The sequence below is a fragment of the Molothrus ater genome, chromosome 11 (genome assembly GCF_012460135.2).
Source record: "Molothrus ater isolate BHLD 08-10-18 breed brown headed cowbird chromosome 11, BPBGC_Mater_1.1, whole genome shotgun sequence".
In the NCBI taxonomy this organism is placed as follows: Eukaryota; Metazoa; Chordata; class Aves; order Passeriformes; family Icteridae; genus Molothrus; species Molothrus ater.
In genome coordinates this window covers 9064237-9084524 of record NC_050488.2, presented here as the reverse complement: position 1 = coordinate 9084524, position 20288 = coordinate 9064237, and the positions used below count along the sequence as shown (strand labels likewise).

At 39.4% G+C, this 20288-nt stretch overlaps 1 protein-coding gene across 25 annotated transcripts in view; it reads right to left on the bottom strand.

Moving 5' to 3' along the window:
* SLMAP (sarcolemma associated protein) overlaps positions 1 to 20288 on the bottom strand; it is a 90726-nt gene that overhangs the window by 52851 nt on the left and 17587 nt on the right. For all 25 annotated transcript variants that reach the window (XM_036391066.2, XM_036391065.1, XM_036391064.1 and 22 more), the window contains exon 3: positions 5767 to 5914. In XM_036391066.2, coding sequence (XP_036246959.1) covers positions 5767 to 5914 — 148 coding nt within the window. The remainder of the gene's footprint in view (positions 1 to 5766; positions 5915 to 20288) is intronic.

Genomic DNA, 20288 nt, shown 5'->3' with positions numbered 1-20288 from the left:
TGCATCTTACCTGCACCAGGTAACAGGAACCCAGAGGTATAAACAAAATAATGAGCTGCCTTTTGGACAAGATTCTGACAAGCATATCCAGGGACTTAGAAGGTAATATGTCCAATTTGTGTCACCGACACTTCAAAATGGGGAACTTGCCAAGCAATTATTATTTACAAAAAAGGATGGAAAAGGAAATGCAGAGAAGTGTGTAGGAACCACTGAGAAGTACGTCCTTTTGAACACTGTAAGCAGCATCATTCAAAACAACACATTTCTATTTCGGGGTGCTTGCAGTGCACATCTACTGCATAGCCCTAGCCAAGGGGCTTTTCCTTTCAGAAGAGGTAAACTTGCTCCTTGAGGACTAAATTCAAGATTTGTTTAACTTGAGAAAGATCCTAAGGAATAAGAGGAGGAAATGCAATATTTGAATTTTACATCAAATTCAAACCTTCTACCTAATGTTTTGAAAAACGTTACTGATATGATTTTCAGTGCCTTTGCAAGCCGTCAAATTATGTGTGTTTCTTGGTTGACTTTTTTTCCCCTGTATGGTTCTATTAATTGGGAAGCAAAAATTATTATTATACATGGAAAGATAGCTGCACCTTGTTCCCAAAACACTACCAAAAGTGAGATACAAATGAGTGTGTGGTCACCTATCATGGACCACAATACCTCCAGCACCCACTAACATACAAAACAAATAGCTGCTCTCCTTCCTCTGTTATTAATATCAGCAAAAGTTAATCTGGCTTTGGAAGAAAAAGGGCAATGGGCGTTTTAGGACATGGTAATACTCCAGGGAAATGAGACAGGTCTTTAAGGAAGCTACCTCAATAGAATCTAAATATAGAGGAGAAATGATCCAACCAAGACAAGTTGGTTTTAACCTTTATTTAGCTAATGCTTTGGAGACATATTCTCCTGGCTAGAGCATCTTGTTTTTTTCAAGATGACCTGGTAAAGTATTAAATTTACACGCCAGGGCAGAAGAGATTAATCTGCAGGGTTTGGGGTGTTTATTTACAAATTGAATAAATCCAGTTTGCAAGAACATTTAAAAAATACATTAGCAATATTAGCTGTATCCTGTAATACATAGTTTTTATGACACAGAATTCTTTCTTTTAGAGGAAATCAGTGATTTTAATAAGAAAACATTAGGATACCTGACATTAAATGGCAACAGACAGCTTTACCTTCGGGTCACATATCAGGTAGGTCTGCTGTAAGATTATATAATTCTGAAGTTTTTCTGTCAACAGCTAGACTGACAAAAATCTCCTAAAATCTTCAGGAGCTTTATTTGTGTCAAATTAAGATATAACAGACATCTAGCAAAAGGTCTCAAATAGACAGTAACTGGGAAAAGGTACCAAGCATTTTGACAAACTTATAAAATTAAAATAGTAAGAAATGAAACAATATCCAAACGCTGCAGTCTGACCTCAAGCTATCAGTTCATTGCAATTTGAAAAATAAGGAGAAAGCAACACAGAAAACATGAATACAGTACTGACTGCACGGAAGAGCAGCAATGGTTTAAATTCAGGTCTGCAGTATTTCTTGTGAGGAAATACCAAGAAAAGGCAGTAAAGCAGCGCCTGGTGACCCAACGGAGCTGAGGCACCCCTTGTCCCCACGGCTCACCCCTCTCTCCATCCCACTCACCTCCGGGCGCTCCGCGGGGCCGCCGCTCCCGCCCGGCCCCGGCACGGCCGGCATTGCGCAGCGCCGCCGCCAGGGGGAGCCCCCGCGCCGGCCACCGCGGCCGCCGGGTCCGCCCCGCCCCGCGCGGCCTCCGGAGCGGGAACAGCGGCCGCACAGCCACGGCTCTTCCACAGCATCGAACTGCCGCCGCACAGCCACGGCTCCCTCCACAACATCGAACTGCCGCCCCACAGCCACGGCTCTTCCACAGCATCGAACTGCCGCCCCACAGCCACGGCTCCCTCCACAGCATCGAACTGCCGCCCCACAGCCACGGCTCTTCCACAGCATCGAACTGCCGCCCCACAGCCACGGCTCTTCCACAGCATCGAAATGCAGCCGCACAGCCACGGCTCTTCCACAGCATCGAACTGCCGCCCCACAGCCACGGCTCCCTCCACAGCATCGAACTGCCGCCCCACAGCCACGGCTCTTCCACAGCATCGAACTGCCGCCCCACAGCCACGGCTCCTCCACAGCATCGAACTGCCGCCCCACAGCCACAGCTCCTCCACAGCATCGAACTGCCGCCCCACAGCCACGGCTCCCTCCACAGCATCGAACTGCCGCCCCACAGCCACGGCTCTTCCACAGCATCGAACTGCCGCCCCACAGCCACGGCTCTTCCACAGCATGGAACTGCCGCCCCACAGCCACGGCTCTTCCACAGCATCGAACTGCCGCCCCACAGCCACGGCTCTTCCACAGCATCGAACTGCCGCCCCACAGCCACGGCTCTTCCACAGCATGGAACTGCCGCCCCACAGCCACGGCTCTTCCACAGCATGGAACTGCCGCCCCACAGCCACGGCTCTTCCACAGCATCGAACTGCCGCCCCACAGCCACGGCTCCTCCACAGCATCGAACTGCCGCCGCACAGCCACTGCTCTCTCCACGGATTAAAACCCTGCTGCCGCTCCATTTGCTGTTCCACACTTCAGTCACGAACTTCCTGGTCCCCTCCAAAACACGCAGCTGACCCACATTTCACAGCTCCAAACCCCTGAGACCCGTCCTAAACCCCGACAGGTTCTGCCGCACTACAGTGCAACGGGAACGCAGAAACCATTTCTGTTTGTCTCAGTTTTTGCTTCCTAGAGAGCCAATTCCCCAAAGATGCTTTTTGTTTCTATTTTCACTTGCTAATGTGGTACCCAGCCCTGAGGAGCCCCCCACACCCCTCGAGGGTCTGTGCACTCCCCACTTACATGACCTCCCTCAAACATCTCATGACAGAACAGATGCATGAGAGAGCGCAAACCTGACAAGAAAAATGTGCATTTTTGCATTTGAACTAAATCATGTTGGTATTATTTGACCTTGCTTTGCAATGCTGCTGCTGCTGCTTGCTGTGCAGGGAAGTATCACCAATTAGCTTGGAATGCTCTGGCACAAGTGGGAAATTAAGAAAGTGCTACAAGAATATAAACCACGCTAACCCAGAGAAAAAGCACAGGTTACTGCTGTATTAAGGAGAGGGAAATGGCGAGGCCCCTGTGCTTGTCAGTAACACAGCAAGTGGACAAATAAGGAAGCAGGAGGGATGCAAACACTTCTCCAGGACCTGTTATTGAGTTTGGCTCAGCAGCAGGAAACTGAGGAATTGGTTCTCATACTTGATAACCTGAAAAATCACATACTGAACATGCCACTATTTTAATGAACCAAATCCAGATCACATTTGCAAGGAAATTACTTACTAAAGCATAGCCTGAACAATAAAATAAATGTATTCTAGCAATACTGACAGAATTCAGAATTTACATGGGCAAGTACACTTGTTCTGTCCTATCATTACCTTATAATTACACGCAGCAGATTGCTGACATGTCTTGTGCAAGTAAGGCATTATGTAAATACCAGAGTGCCAAGTGCTTTTAAAGGGAATCACCTATTTAAAAACTACTTTCCTGTCTGTTTCATGACTAGATTAGATTAACAGTAACATCTAAGACTACTGAAACCAACTAGTGAAAAACCCATGTTTATATGCATTCCAACCATATTCATAGGTAAACACCCTGTGATGATACAATCTTCATTCTCTGCTTGGGGGAGAGGGAAGAAAGCAAACTTGTATCCTCTTCCTCATTAGAGAGCTCAACACATTCATGAGTAACATGAGCACAGCTTCCAAGTTCAAAGCCAGAGAAAAGGACGAGGAAGGCTCCATAATCTGATCGCTCATTACACAAATGCCAGGTCACCAGCATTTGTGTACTGCATCGTGCTTTGTAAAACTAACACAAAACCACAGCAAATAACTACTACTGGCAAAAATTCATGGCAAGAATTTGCTTACTACGAACTTTGTGCAAATGTTTCCATGAACTAACTGCAATGTGCTGATAAAAGCAAGTCAAGCTCAATTTCTCTTCCAACTAAATCTTATAATAAAAATTGTTTTAGTCTAAATACACTTGAAGAAATTCAGCTCCTCTTAGCAAGGGCAGCATCTCATCAAATTAATAGTTCCAAGTTCATTAGATGCAGTGTATACTTTTGATCTCTTCCATGTGTACTGCTAGTATTCATAAACGTTTACAATCATTTCACATGGAAACATTTTCAATAACTCCCAACAATTTCAGCTAGTCACCCTGGAGTTGAATCTTTGCAACATCATTTTTGAGAAGAGTAAAACAATGTGGTAAGACCTTCACTATAATGAATCACTCAAAAATCTACAGCTCCAAAAGCTCCTGAAGACAAAATACCACCACCACCATTACTTAACAATGCTTTCTTTAACACATTCATTAACCTTCCTCTGATACTTCAGATGTGAGAATTACAACCCCATCTCGCTAAAGACAAAATTCACGAGTAACAGAGCAGGTGCCATCTTTATGTTTTGTTCACTTAATGCACTTTAAGAAATTCTCCTGTTGTACTATGGTTTGGTTTGTTGGGCTTTGGGGGGGTTGCTTTGATGGACGTTTCATTTATTCGCTTGTTTTAAAAAACTTTACCATCAGCCTTCCAGTTTAATATTATTCTTCATTCTTCTCTAATACACTTCTCTTTAAGGATAAGCTCTCTGAAGGCCTTGTTCAGAAAAGCAGTAAAGGGGTGATGGCAGTCTGTGTGGTACTGGGTAGGTAGGATTCTACAGAACATGGCCAGAAGTTCAATGCTTACAGAAAGCAGCAGACCCATTAGGGAACTTTAAAAAGTCTTGACAAAACAGATTATAGTCTGATAATCCCCATACAGACCAGTCTCCAGAAAGATAAAGAGAGGGTTCCTGACAAACTACGTAATTTCAAAAGAAAAGAGAGAGAGGCTGCATTTTAATTAACACAGATACAGAGCTATTGCCATAATACAAAATCTCTTGAGCATGCATACTGGGAAGAAAACAGCAAGAAAAACAAACCAAACAAAAATGCCATCACCTCATTTGTTAGCTAGCAAGTTGTTTCTATTCTCATTTTAAAGTACCAGCAGAAATCAAAATCAGTAGCTGACACAGAAGGAAACAGTGGATATCCTGAAAAGAATTAAGTTAGCCTGTTTCAAACCTACACTGATCAAGAAATTCAGGTTCATACTTCTGCCACACAATTAGCTGAAACCTTAAGGTTCAAAGGGCTTGAAAGAAAGGTAATTACAATTATAATAATAAAATCCAAATACAAAAAGCCCAATACAGCATTACACACATATGCTTGCGTTGCACTTTTGAAATTGCTGTAGGTCAATTTAAGTGAGGCAACAGAAGAACACATGACCCCAGCTGAGCCTCCTTTTCCAGACCTACACTTCCCCTGCACACAGTAAGGAACAAAGTAGGCCATGGAAAGAACCCAGTAAAGTCCATCTGGGGGCGTGAGGGCAGAAATAGAGCCTGTATTTTCAGCAGACATGTTTCTTGATCAGGTACCACATGGCGCCAGGGCTCACTGCCAGCACAAAGGAGGGAAGAAGTAACAAAAAACCAAACAAGACTGTTTTCTTACAATGGGAATGCCATTTAGTTTTAAAGACTGGATTGCAGGAAGGTGTTCCAAATAAATCTACTTGAAAAGAAACCAAAAAATGATCCATACCCTTACCTTTCCGCGTGTTCTCCGTCACATCTACACCAAACTGGATGATGTCACCTGACATAATTTCACATGGTGGGCTTTCCTCAGATCCTCTACTCAGTCTCTGACTATTAATAAAGGTACCATTACTACTTTTAGTGTCTTGAAGATAGAACTGTAAACAAACAAACAAAAACATCAGTAAGATATTTGGGAAAAGTAAGACAAGAAATACACAAGCAAGCACAAGTAAAATGTTATTTATATAAAATTTATTTTTAGAAGAAAACAAATGTATCAAACTCTAAACACCCTCATCAGGACGCAACACCTTCCCATCATCAAGAAGTATCTGTATTTGATTTTGAGTTCACATATGATTGAATTCTAGCACATACACTATGCAAATAATTGCTACAAAGTGTGCCTGAACTACTGCCTGCAATAGAGGATCACACGTCATTAGCAGCAACACCTTTTGCCACATACATACAACAATTCATATTTTTGAGTTGTCCAACACACAAAAATTCTAACTGCTCATACATTCAAGGTAACAGTATTGCATGACAATCATGCTGCAGGGAAGGCCACTGAAGGAAAACCTCCGGCAAAAGACAGAATTCAGGAATTGCAATGAAAGACCATGGTGAAACTTAAAGAAATCCAACAGGATGCTTTCACTTCTCAGCAATACTAGTTCACATCATTAACTAAATTTCAAGATTTCAAGTACTTTTGTAAACACCCAACTGCAGAATTAATTAAATGTTAATAGAAACTTATTGAATCTGAAACTGCTTTTATGATGCAAGACTTGTAGTCTAAACTCCTGCATCTGAAAAGAGGTTACAAATGAATCATCCATTAGAAGCCCAGAGTGACTGGCTGTGACCTGAGCAGTGACAGCACAAAAGAGGGGACCAGAGCACTACTGACAGCCAGGTGTAAGTACTGGAATGAGTCAATCTCACTACTCACTACAAGATAACAATAGCTGCTACAGGAACCTGCTGGAATGGTAGAAATCACTGGCTTCCTGCACTCAAAGAATCTCAAGTCCCAAAGAAGGCATAAGATTGGGGAAAAAGATGTTGTGTTCAGAGAAATGAATGTATTTCCATCTTTTTCTTATAAAACCAACTGACCTTTCCTTTTTTGCAGCATTCCCTACAAAATTTTCCATGTTTTTAACTGCCTCTATTATTGCAGGCCTCAAAAAAACCCCTGATACATAGCTCAAAACCACAGTCAAGGGGAAAGATGGGTTTTGAATGCAGTGAGAGTAGAGCACCAGGGCTCCTTAGATCTTGTATTGGAAAATGACACAGAGTGCACGAGATGGATCTTATATGGCATAACCCAGTGGCCCTAAGCACACAGCTGGAGTTCCATTGTGTCACTGGACTCACTAATCAAGAGGAAGGCCAGCACAGAAAGCTCATGTAGGTGTTAGAAATGAATTGCAGTATGTGAACAGAATGAAAAGCAGTGTGTGAAAGACTTCCCTCCCCCCAACAGATACGCCTTAGATCTTCAATAGAAGGAAAACAAAACAGTAATCTGTCATAAGCTGATAAAGATGAAGGTAAACATAAATTATGGATAGATCAAGAAATTTTGACTGCATTCACTATATTAATAATCAAACCCACTCTAAATAATCCTCTCCATAGTATTAACTACTATCTATTAACATACCAGTATATCATACAGCTTTTATAAGTTCAATCAAATTAATTAGCTTGTTAATTTAATAGGCTGAAAGTACTGAACCCTCTCATGGTTCAGTGCAGAGGTAATCTTGCTTCCTGTTTGTTTTCAATTAGCTTTCTTCTTCATTTGAAAATTCTTCTGTTATGAAAAAGTGAGTCACAGGCAAGGAGAAACAAACATGCTTCTGCTTATTTGCTCTTCCCCACCCTTTTCTTCTCTGTGCATATCTGCCTTTTATCCCTCCCAAGGTTTTGATTAATCACTGCCCCTTGTAACCGCATTTTTGCAAAATCTGCAAATGGGACTCAGACAAGATAGCACAAGGAAATACAGGACAGTGACCACAGGAAAAGAAGTGCAAGAGAGCATCAGCCATACAAAACTTGTAAAACATCAGCAGACAACATTCAAATGGCAAAAGGATATTTCTAAACAAATGTCTACAGAAAATACACATTACATTTAATATTATGTAACTGATGTCCACTTAAGTGCATACTACTGAATTGTATTACATAAACTTTAGAAAAGTGATGCTCTTCAAGTCTTTTCATCCTGTTTGTAAATATGCTTCTTCCTGTATCTAGTAAAGAGGCAATACCAGCCACATGTTAGTAGCTGATGTCTAAGGAAGGGAAAACACACTGCCTTCAAATCTTGCTGTAAAGGATTCAGTTATCTTTAGTGTAGCCATTCTTCAGGAGCCCACTGAGCCAGCCCCTTTCAGGTAGCAAATTCAAAAGTTACTTCCATGCTGGTTTTCACTAGTCCAAATGATGTTTCTCAAAGGTCAATCTCTCCATCCCTTTTGCATAATTACTAAAGCTATCTTCAGGAAATAAAATCAAGTGGAAGCCCTGAAACAAATGTGTCTACACATTAACTAGTACTTGTGGTAGCACACTGGTTTTTATGTACTATTTAATTATGTGGTAAGCACAGTGGGTCCTCAGATTCCCAAACCAAGACCTTTTACACAGCAGCTGTGTGACACAGCACCTTCTGAGAGCCCAGCACCACTTGTCCTCCCTGCTCCCAGCACATCCAGGCAGCAGTGCCAGCTCACAGAGCAGCAACGCCTCCTGCCCTTCCCAGCTCTCACTGCCGAGCTGTGCCACCACCTCCCCACCTGGACTGGCTCAGGCACTTGTTCAGTCACTGCAAACCAGTTTCGAGCTGACGCAAGGTAAACAAGGAGGTGCTTAAGCTGACAGAAAAAATGGCAGCATATACTGGCCTAATTACACTTGCTTTTATAATTCACTCTCCAGAGCGAAGTCCCAGCCCTGTTGTACCTCATATGAACAACAAGTCCAATGTAGAGCAGAGATGGCAGCTAATGCACATTCAAAACAACTCTGCTTTTGAGGACTCTTAAAGCATGAGCACGCTTAATTCAAGGGATAGCTGTATATATTGTGTGAGGGCTGGTTTCCCCTCCTTTCATAAAAAATACAAGGTAACACACAAACTATTCAAGAAACTTATGTTCCATTATCATAATATCTCAACTAAAAAAATCCTAGTCTCTCTTTCTTCTTTAGTAATTTATCGTTTATATGCCCTCCCACCCACAAGCCATTAGTAAGACCAATTAACTGCAGACACCTTACCAGGCTGCTTCCACAAAATTTTTGAAGATTTTATTCTCAAGTCAAACTTGCAGTTCATCAGTAACATAAACTTCTTCAAGTACAGTCCACCTTCCTTAGAAACTATGTTATGGAAGTTTCAAAAAACTACAGATTTTTGTTTCCCTGTTTTGCAAGGAATTATGTATTTATTTCACACACTTAGTATTTATCGTATTTCAAATTAGTCTTCAGTTTTGCAAATGAAACAAAGGTACCTCCTCTGCTCTGACCTATGGTGCATAAAAAGCACATTCCTCCTTCTAGGTCAATGACTCAGAAGAGCATCAACAACCTGCTAAATCAGTTCATGTTTTATTTTCATGCAGTTAGATATCACTATGATTTTTCCCCTACAACAAATTGCTAGTATTTTCAGATTAAAGAAACAGAAGGTTCTTCTGTAGTGATCCCAAACCATAATACATCAAAGCTAAGTACATAAAATATGTTAATTCTAACTGATATTAGGAAGTTGCAAATTGCTATGCTCCATGAGGACAGATTTTAACCTAACTTATGAAATGTAGGTTATCTGTTTTCTTCTAAGTAATAAAACCAACTAACCATAACAAACCCATTCTGTTTAATGATCACTATTGCAACATCTTCCACAACGCAGGCTGAAGAGAGCTCCTTCATTAGCCTGACAAGTGAGAAAGCCATGATGTGTTTTCTTTCCCAAACCATATAGAGGCCTGATACTGGATGAGACACTTCTGTCTCAGAGAAGACAAAATATGGGCTCAGAGATGTATACAAAATCTTGAAAGTAGCACACTTCTTCAGTGATTTGATTATCTGGATTTAATTACAGTAGAACTACAGGAAGAAACAACTGACCAGCTTTTTCATACTTCTATATTTGCTATTACTATGTACAGCCATCATTTGCCATTTTAATAGCACATTAGTGCTACTCCATCTAACCCAGCTTGAAACTGCAGTTCAGGGCAATTATTCTGAGAACTACAGTGAGGAGAATTGCTGGAAAACTGAGGCAGTTTGTCCACAGAGATGTGAGATTCAGTATGTGAAGACAAACAACTTCTACATCAAAAAATGCAGAAAGAAGAAGAAACCATTACATATAATTAAACCTATTTCAGCCTCTTTTGAAAGCTGAATTAATAATTAAGTAAGTACCAAATTGTAGGCTATTGCCTTTTACACAAAGTCAAAAAGTAATATATTTTATGTATTAAATAAATTTCCACTGCCTAAAAAATGAATGTAGAAACAGAAGCCCAATTTCAGAATCTCCTAGTTTACCATTCTTGTTCTCACCTCTTATTTCCTCTGTGAAAGAAGTATACACAATTCCCATGAGCTTCGGGGTCCTGTTATACCTTTGTGGCTTTAGCTTGAACCAGAAAGATTTATATGATTTTGTCAAATTATGAACTATAACCCCTAAGGAGTTGGCAGTTTCATTTTTGCCATGGTTACCACCACAAAGGGGCAGCAAGGCTATTAGCCAGAGCAGTTAAACCATAAAATGCAGCAGTTAATGATGAAAGATTCTTCCCTGAACTCACGCTAAATAATCATTGAACAATTAATGCAGGCATTATAAATGCACCCCCTGAGTACTAAAGCTAATACCCAAAAGCAGGAAGTAAATAGGGATCTAGAAATTGGAATACTTGCCCTGGAGTGATACTTCACTAAGCAGTACTGTAACTGAGTTCATTTACTCATTGCATGCTGAGAATTCTATCAGGAAACAAAATACACTGTGCACAAGTCCAGCTGTGTAAAGCCAAAGACTTGAAAACAAAATATATACCATGGTCAAACCCACATGGCCAGCATTTGCCACACTGTGGCTAGAAATTTTTTTCTCTCATATTGTTACAAGATAAAAATAATCTTATTTGAAGTCTTCACACTGAGAATTTTCTCATTTTGGGAGCAGCACTCTGCTAGCAGACTACACTGTGCAAACCATACTGAATTCCAGGTCAGTCCTTTGGCTGTAAGATAGAGAAGTTCAAATGCTAAATTACCTCCAGATCCAATTGATCTGAGTTTCTCATTCTGGTCTGCTTAGACAGATCCCAAATTCCTTTCCTCTCACTTGCCTAACTCCACCCATCTATCAAGGAAGTAGAAGTATTTGTCTCCATAAGCAAGAGTAATTCACAGGGTGGGGTACATCAAGCAAAATTGCTTTTCTATTTAGTTTTCCATTTCTTAAACACATAGATCTAATAGCTCTTTGCTTACTAAACCCCAGCTCCTTCAACTCAGAAACAAAACCAGTGCATTAACTTTTGAGTTATTATGAAAACTCGTTTTTAAAATGATTCTAACTACCCCAGGCAAGCACCCCCTATGAAACTAAAAGCAACCAGCTGTGAAGAAAGGGATTTTCCAGTCAGATTGAACAGAGTGAAGGAGTGGCAGTTGGCTTTCCAGGGACTGAAAGTATTGCGTTTCTCAATTGAAGCAAAACTTGCTAGTAGTTTTCAGTAACTTTTCTAAAAAATAATAAACTTTACCACTTTTTCTATGACTAATAAAAGAAAAAAAAAAAGATAAAAAATTGACATTCTTGGATATAGCATGGGACAAAAAAGTCACTGTGTTTTTAACTCAAAGTGTAAGGCTAATGTAAATCCAGCTACACTGATGAGAAAAGGTTAAAATCTTCACCTATTCCCAGGCAGCCAATGCTATCCTTCCAAACTTGCCAGCAGTTCAAAGGGGTAGAGGGGAAAGGACAGCAGGGAATATGCTCCTCTGCTAACCAAGTTGTTCCTTTGTCTGTTTACACCTTGAAGTTTTGTTGTCTGTACTGCCAGGACAACCCTGCTGGTTACTCATACCTGTTGTCAAGCAAAGTAAACCGTGCCAGTAAAAGCAGCTTTGTGCCAGCATAACTGAGCCTGGGTATAAACACAGCTTGGCCTTTGCAGCCACATTATTTGAGGTGCTATAAAATATTAATCCCTGTGTTCCTTGCCATGTCCTGGTTGTTCAAGTGCTTTGAAGTTCACTATAGGTCCTGTCACTCAGCTTAACTTTCGTGTGAGTGGTCAGCAGACTTTGCCCCAAAAGGGCACAGGGACTATGAAAGGGAAGGGAAGATGGATGGATTTGTGGGGAGGAAGAGGAATCACCTTAGGTAGGCAGAAAGGCAATGCCCAGCACTGAGAGACACCAACAATTCACTGTGCATAAGACGTGTCTGGCTACAGCCCTGAGCTGCTCTAGTGCCTTCCTCTGTAGCAAAATGTCACCTTTCTCAACAGAACAAAGCAAAATGTACCTGTGAACATTTCAGCACAGACTTTTTTTGACATATGACTTTGCAATGCTTATTTTAACTGCTGACTTTTACAGATACACTTACACCTATCAGAACTTTAAATTCTGTCATATTAAAATCATTAACAAAAAAAAAAGGCACAAAAAAAGCTATGTTTGCAGACTTAATGCCACCTCCTATGTGTTGTGCCCATTTAAGCACATTTACTTTCTAAATCATTATTCAAACCACACATTTGCTACTAGTTGCAATTCAACTTGCTCATCTAAAGGTGAAAAGCTCAGGACTCAGGGTTACTATAAGTCAATAGCTCTATACTATTCTTCAAGTAGTTACAGATAATCTACTTTACACCCAACAATTTATAAAGAGAATATCAGACACTTATTTTACAATGATTTTTGATTTGTATTAGAAAGTGGTCTTTATTAACAGAAAGGCTACTAAAAATATTAAACAATTCTTTCTAATTAGTTTTACAACTAGCAACATGAATCTTAAAAATATGTAATTTAAATGGTTTGAGCTATTTTTATAAAATATAATTCTCAAGCAGTATTGTTGCATTTTTCGAAGTAATACATATTTAAGAGAATGACAGAAGATGGCTAAAAGTTTCAGGGTAGGACCTCAAATTATATCACAATCCAAGTTCTCTAGTTTAAGACCAAAGCAAAAACCCACACTCACAATTCAAAATCTGCGCATGTATATGAAAATGAGGAGAAAAAAAATCCCTACTGCTTGTGTCCAAATCTGAAGTTCTCTGTATTAGGAGACAACTGTCTCAAGCTGAATTAAGAAAATTAAGGAAACCATGACCTACATCATCCTTGCTTTCATGAAATACAAAAATGTAACTGTGGGTTCCTCAGTCCAGGAGAGCCACGAAGCCCCTGGAGCAGGCCCAGCAGAGGTGACAAAGATGATGAAGGGACTGCAGCACGTCTCTCATGAGGACAGGCTGAGGGAGCTGGGAGCACCTTGAGAAGGGACCTCACCAAGGTCTGTGAGTATCTGCTGGGAGGTGTCAGAGGATAGAGCTGGGCTCTCATCTGTGCTACCAAGCAATGGGACATGAGGCAATGGGCAGAAACTGATGCCCAGCAAGTTCCACCTGAATATGAGGAAGAACTTCTTTACCCTGCAGTAACTGCACACTGGAACAGGTTGCCCAGAGAGGCTGTGGAGTCTCCCTCACTGGAGATATTCAGAACTACCTGGACACAATCCTGTGCTGCATGCTCTCAGATGACCCTGCCTGACCAGGGAGACTGGACCACACAGCCCACTGTGGTCCCTTCCAATCCAACTATTCTGTGATTCTGTGAAAATGTAAGTAAGTGAACAAATTGCATTACAATGCTTGAATCCCTCAGTATCAGTCAATGCAGAACTGTATGAACATCACTAACTCACTTGCAGATTGCTTTTATTTAATTTAGTTTTGAAAGGAACTATCAACAGTACAAACAGCTAAAACAAGAAAATATCTGGGAAAAAAAACCCATTCACGTTATGGGGATAGCAGTTTATACAGGGAAAAAGTCCTTCATATAAGATGATAAATATGTCATATATACCAATACTGAAGTAACAGATTAAACTGAAAATAAAGCTTTTATTCCATGATTGTGCACTATGACTGTGCACAACCAATGTGAATGGAAACATTATCACAAAGGATGGCTCCACTTTCTAACCTATTTACCTTCACCCTCCTTCAGCAGTACTGGTAGCATTCAAGCAACACACAAACTATTTTCTAGAAATAAACATTTCAAGCCTAACTTGACAGCTGTGAAAGTAACACCTCCCAGCTATCACGTTCCATAATGGAAAAATGTAGTATAACACCAAGTCAGAGAAGAACAAGTCCTGGACACTCCCTATTATGCTGTAAGGCCTCCTCAAAATTCTGTAGTTAGTACACTCTGGTAGAAGATTTATGATGAAGGATGTGAGCAGCAGCAATCCTAGGCATGATACAAAATATTCATTCTTCTTCTAAATAAAAATTTCTGCAGGAAACACAAAGTGTGGAATGAAGTGACTGCAAAAGGTAGAAGCTGCTCATGTACCGGGGTCCTGATCTATCCCTAGATTATTCAAATAATCCAAAAAGGCATTCACTGTCAAAAGGAGAAGAATGACAAGATAGATACTCACCAAAAACTTCAAGCCACAAAATGCGACACCACCATATAAAAATAGAACCCTCTCTACACATCAGTGTCACTAATTTTGATGCAAAAAGCTATTTTTAAAAAGAAGAGATGTAGAGGAAGAGCTCTAATTTACAAGTAATTTGGTTTATATATAGCCAACTGACTTGCTACAGTGTCACCATAGTTACTAATTACTACTCTTTAGAATGTCTCTTCTACTTAACTTTTGTCCTAACAGTTCACCAAAATTTCTGAGTATCAGACTTCTGCTAAAAGTGCTGCATGGTTTCAGGATAACTCAAAGTATTTTGTATTTATTCTCTTCTCAGCAGAATGAAAGTCTGTCCCTTCACACACATCATGTTTGAAAACTTTTGTACATGAATCACAAAAGAGATGGAGGATATTAACATTTTCAGAAAAGATGCAATTCCATTCTGAATATGAATATAGACAAAGCAAAAAAGTTTCCCACAAGAAAACTACCCAACTCAGTACTAGTTATATATGATATTCTCAAGGAAACTGAATTTTCAGCCTAAATGAAAATTCTCAAGTACTATTTTAATCCCATCCTGAAAATGCTGAGACAATTTTAAGGTACATCATTGCTTTAACTGCAAAGCTAAAATACATTAACAAGAGAGTACAATCAACAGAAAGCTTCCCAGGAAATGATTACTCACACATCACTCCAAGATGCTCAAATTGACTCATTAGAATACTAAAACAATATAAAGAAGAGATTTATTTTGTCTTACTGCTGTCATAGATGACAATATCTTACATAACACCCAGAGACTTTGAAAGAACTTTTCCTGCTCCATATTAAAACACTGACTTGGGCAATGTACTCATAAAACCAGTAAAAAGTAGATAAAAACAGGTTTCTAGAAGGAGATTGTACTTGCAAAGCAGTTTGCTGCTTGATTTCATTAAAGAAGCTCAGCCTCTCGTTACACAAGACATTTGTACAGCCACATATCAGGTATCACTGCGACACCAGTGATTACTTTGTATAGTTTATCTCAACTTCTATCATCACATCAAACATGGACCTGAGGGAAAACATATGGCCAAGGTGACCTCCTGAGGTTCCATTTAATGCTACTGTGTTCTTTGTATTAATCAATAATGGAAATATAGTGCAACTTAATGCAGCTTTCAAATAAAGAAATAACACACTAATAGGCTGTTACCCAGAAATCCAGGCTTCTTCAGGCTTATTACTTTTAAGTGTAAAATATTGCTGAAATACTCATCAAACCTGATGCCCTTACAGGAATACTTTCCTACAAAACTAGACTGAAAGCTAAACACTATTATTTACTCTAATAAATGTAATTAAAGTTTGGCAACATGGCACACTCAAACTTTGCAGTAAGTAAAGTTAACTTGCTCTCAACATGTACAAATTCCCAAAGACTCTATTTGTAGGACACATGTATCCAGATAAAATAAATAAGCTCCACAAAGAGCAGGTTCTCATACACAATCTTAATTTCTTTTCAAATACATGTTTCACACGTTTCAAAAGGTTTGTAATGTATTATTGCAATTTACTCTTACCTTTAGGAGGCATAACCACCCATAAATATTCTGCACTAGTGAAGAATACTAAGACTACTCAGAAAACAAAAATTTTTATTCTTAAATTCACAATCAAAAAATGGTTAAACTTAATAGTTAACATTCTTTGGCCAACTTAACGAAGCTCAAGACCAAAATAATAAAATATGGTTTTGTCTCTGACTACTGCAAAAGTATGACAAAGAGAGAGGTTTCTCATGTTTGGACAGAGCTTTGCCCTAATTTAAGAGCAGAGCTAAGGCATAAATCTCTCCTGGTCTTTGGATTTTAACTAACCTTATTAGAACCTTGCACAAACAAAAACTAAAATCAGGTTTCTGTAACACCTACTAAAGAAACAAATAAATTGTTTTTATGGCAAAACATTGAAGAATAACCAGAAACTACAAAAAAAGAAGAAAACCGAAAAACAGATTTTTTAAAAGCAATCTTGAAATACTATCAGCATCTATTAGTAAATACTTAGAATGAGAAGTCCAACACCATCATCATCCATTGTTTCTGCTTTTCAAAAATCTCCAGCTAATGAGGTAACTAAATCACCAGCAAAAAATTGAAAGGGAAGTTTTCCTTAAGAAAATTGCACTACTGAACTTCTATCAGCAAACAATTACATTTTCATTTGCAAGCAAATTGGAGAAAAACCACAACAGAAGCCAAGATTACCAGATACTCGCCAGAAGAGAAGAACTACTTATACAAAAGCAAAAGGTTCTGAGGCAGCTCCTTCCTTTATCAGGAAACTCCAACTCCCAACGCAACCCGATGTTTCAAGGCAGGTGCAGAACTGCAAAAGCTTCTTAATTGTCTTGCTACTCACTGCTAAGTTGCTGAATTAGTTAATAATTACATCAAAGCTCCTCTGCTCTGGCACAGAAGAATCACTTTTCACATGCTGACTTTACAACTTCTTAGAGAGTAAAGGGAGTTGTTGAAACTATTTCTCATTTCTAGTCCTTCCACACAAGGCACTGTGTTTACCTACTATCATTTATTCCATACTGCTGCTGGTTTATGGCAGAGAAAACTCCCTGTGATCACACATTCAGATAAAGAAAAAAACCTGTATCAAATTTCCCAGATACCTCTAAATGCAATGCAGCAGGGGTTTGGTATTATCTCTGTATATGTAAAAACTCTCAAAATATCCTGAAAAATATAAGTTCCTCCCTGCCTTTTATTAAGAGACATATTCCATCTTAAAGGACTTGTCTAATATCACTACAGCATTTTTATTTTTTTTAAAGAAACATCTGCAGCAGGCCTAGTTAATTCACCTCTCCTTTGCACAAAGCAATGCTGGCTTGCTTTCTGCCATCATCTGCTCCTGAACTATTAATTCACACAGCACAAATATCACAAGGAAAATAATGTTCAGCACATTGCTAAACTACAGCCAAAATGCCCATGCTGAGGATAAACTTAAAGCTACTGTGATATAAATTCAAAGCAGCCAATAAGGATGCAAAAGTACAAGTCCTAACTGAAGGGAACTGCCTTAGTACAAATGACACCACACCAGTTTTAATCATGTCAAACAAGATATTCTTGTAAGAGGTCCAAACCACAAGTATTACCCAAATAGAGTGTAGTGAGAGTTCACTACACAGCTCCTCATACTGAAAACAACAGGTCACCAGAGCAATATGCTCCTCCTCGCTTTTCCAAAGACTTCTCTGCATCAAGGGCAGACCAAACCTTAAAAAAAAATTACTAAATTTAATTTATTTTCATTCTGTGTTTTGAACTTCAGCATTCCATGTAGAGAGCAAATGCAATTAACTGGAAACCAAACACCAAAAGAGAAGGGTGCAGCTCCATCCAAAGATGGAAAATTCATTTTCCAACACAGAGGAGAAATCTGACAATTGGGAGTTTAATATTTGTACCCAAGGCACTGCCAAGCCATACCTCCAACAAAGTGAGAGCAAAAATATCCTGGGAGGAGGCTGTATTTATTTGCAACGCATTCCTGGATCAGGACTTTTAAAGCAAGTAGTAATTAAATACTGGCATTCATGAACAAAGGCTGATTTATTCCAGCGCTCCTTTGAGACCAACAATTACACAATAAAGATTATTTATTTTAAACTTATGAAATCCACATATGGAGATGGGTCAGCCAGCAATGGGACAGAACGTATGAGCTGATTTTTGATAGGCAATCTTACAGAATATTCATCATTCATGTCTTTACCTGTGTCCTACTGCTGAACAAAAAACAAAAGAAGGGGCAACGTTCTCACAGGTTCATGGCAGAGCCAGGCCAGGAGAGGGATGGGCAGAGGGCAGATAAGGGTTCAAGGATCTGGTAACTGAGGTACCAAACCTGGTGACTCATGATTCACATCTTAGTCAAGGGCAAAAATCTCATGCAAGGCACATTGGATTTACAGATTAGACAGGTTGCTAATATGGCAAAGCTTGCCAGGGTACAGCTTCCTACACAGACAGAAGCATTTTGCTGGCTTTTTTCCTAGCTATTTTCTATCAGGGTCATCAAGGATGTTACACTGGTAACACCTGTGCCCGTGAATATGATTCTTTAGACAAGCTAAAAATATAAAACAATACACACACATACAAAACGACCAATAACCCAAATCTTTTAATTTCTTTGTCAACAGAAATGCACCCAGAACACATCAGTGCCCCTGACCAATCTGCCAGTGGGCATTAGGAGCAGGGGAACCGCAAAGTACTGCTGGCAATCTCACATCCTTTCAGCTGAAAGGCCTGAGGGAGTGGTCACCCAGACCTCTGAAAAGTCATTACCAAGCTTTACAAATTTTTGTACTAAATGTGCCATACTTTCCTCTAGAACACAGACAAAAATTTTCAAAATACAAAAAGAATGTCTTTCTAGCATCAGAGGTTCTAGACTGTCAAAGAAGAAATAGTCCCGATAATTTAATTCTTTAAATCACCAAAAAAAGTTTTCCAAATCCCTTTCCTAAGCACGAAAATTCCTTTTCCGTTCACTATTTAAAGCTGAGTTGCAGCCACTAGAGGGCAAGGCCACGATACATAACACACTGCCCGGGCTGGGTAATGCAAAACCAATGCCACAAAAAGCAGAGCAGAAACTACAGCTGAACACTGCTCACATTATGAAGATTTGGTTGTTCAACTTTTTTTTTTAATACTGAATTTTCCATTAATTATAGGAATGTACCCACATATTCTGTGGGTTGCCTAAACTATTAATTCCATCTTTACAGTCCAAAGCTTCCCAGACAAGCTCCTTCTGCACTTCAACATCCACATTAACAATTCACATACTTCTCAAATTTTAAAATTAGATTTCTCAACTTCAGTCTTCATGATACTGAAATTATACAAGTTACAGGAATTTTACCCAGAATCAGCAAGCATAGGTAAAAACCAGAATGCCGTCAGAGGCTTTTCCCATTAAATATAGACATTGAACTTCCTAATCAATGGTAAAAATTATCTAGCTAGAAATTGGCCATATGCTGCAAGAAACGGAATTAACATGCATTAGACACATTCTGTGTCTAATCAGCATTTAAAAAAAAAATCTGTTCTGAGAACAGTTATGCTTTTTCTGTACAAAGATCACCCTTTGATGAAATGTATTCTTGATATTTAATATATTAAATTCTTCTACAATTCATTATCTATGCTCTTAGAAGAACAGAAAACAAGGTCCAGAAACTAAACCAAACGAGGAAAATGAGTCATTTACTAAAAGACCAAAACCCCAACTGACAGAAGGACATACACTAGAAGTTCAAAACAAAAATATTTAAAGAATTATTTCAAAATTTATAGCCCAAACAACATGGAAGAAAGCTCAGCAAGCTTGTCATTAAAAATGATAACACTTAATAACAGTGGCACTGCACTGGTACTGTGCATGAGATCAGTCCCATCTACACTGGCCCATCTACTCCATGGAAAAAAAGATCTGTACTGTGTATCACCAAAACAGATGAGCCCTCAAATTAAGTTCCCATAACATTCAAACTGCACTCCCAGTACAAACACAGCCTTCCCACAAAAAACATGTTTGCTGTTAAGTAATAAGCTTTGACATTCCAAGAGGTTTGACATCTAAGCTTAAATTTAATACAGCTGTAGACAAGATTACACTTTGATTAAAGGAAAATCAGCAAGACTTTTACACTACCTATAATTAGTCTACTA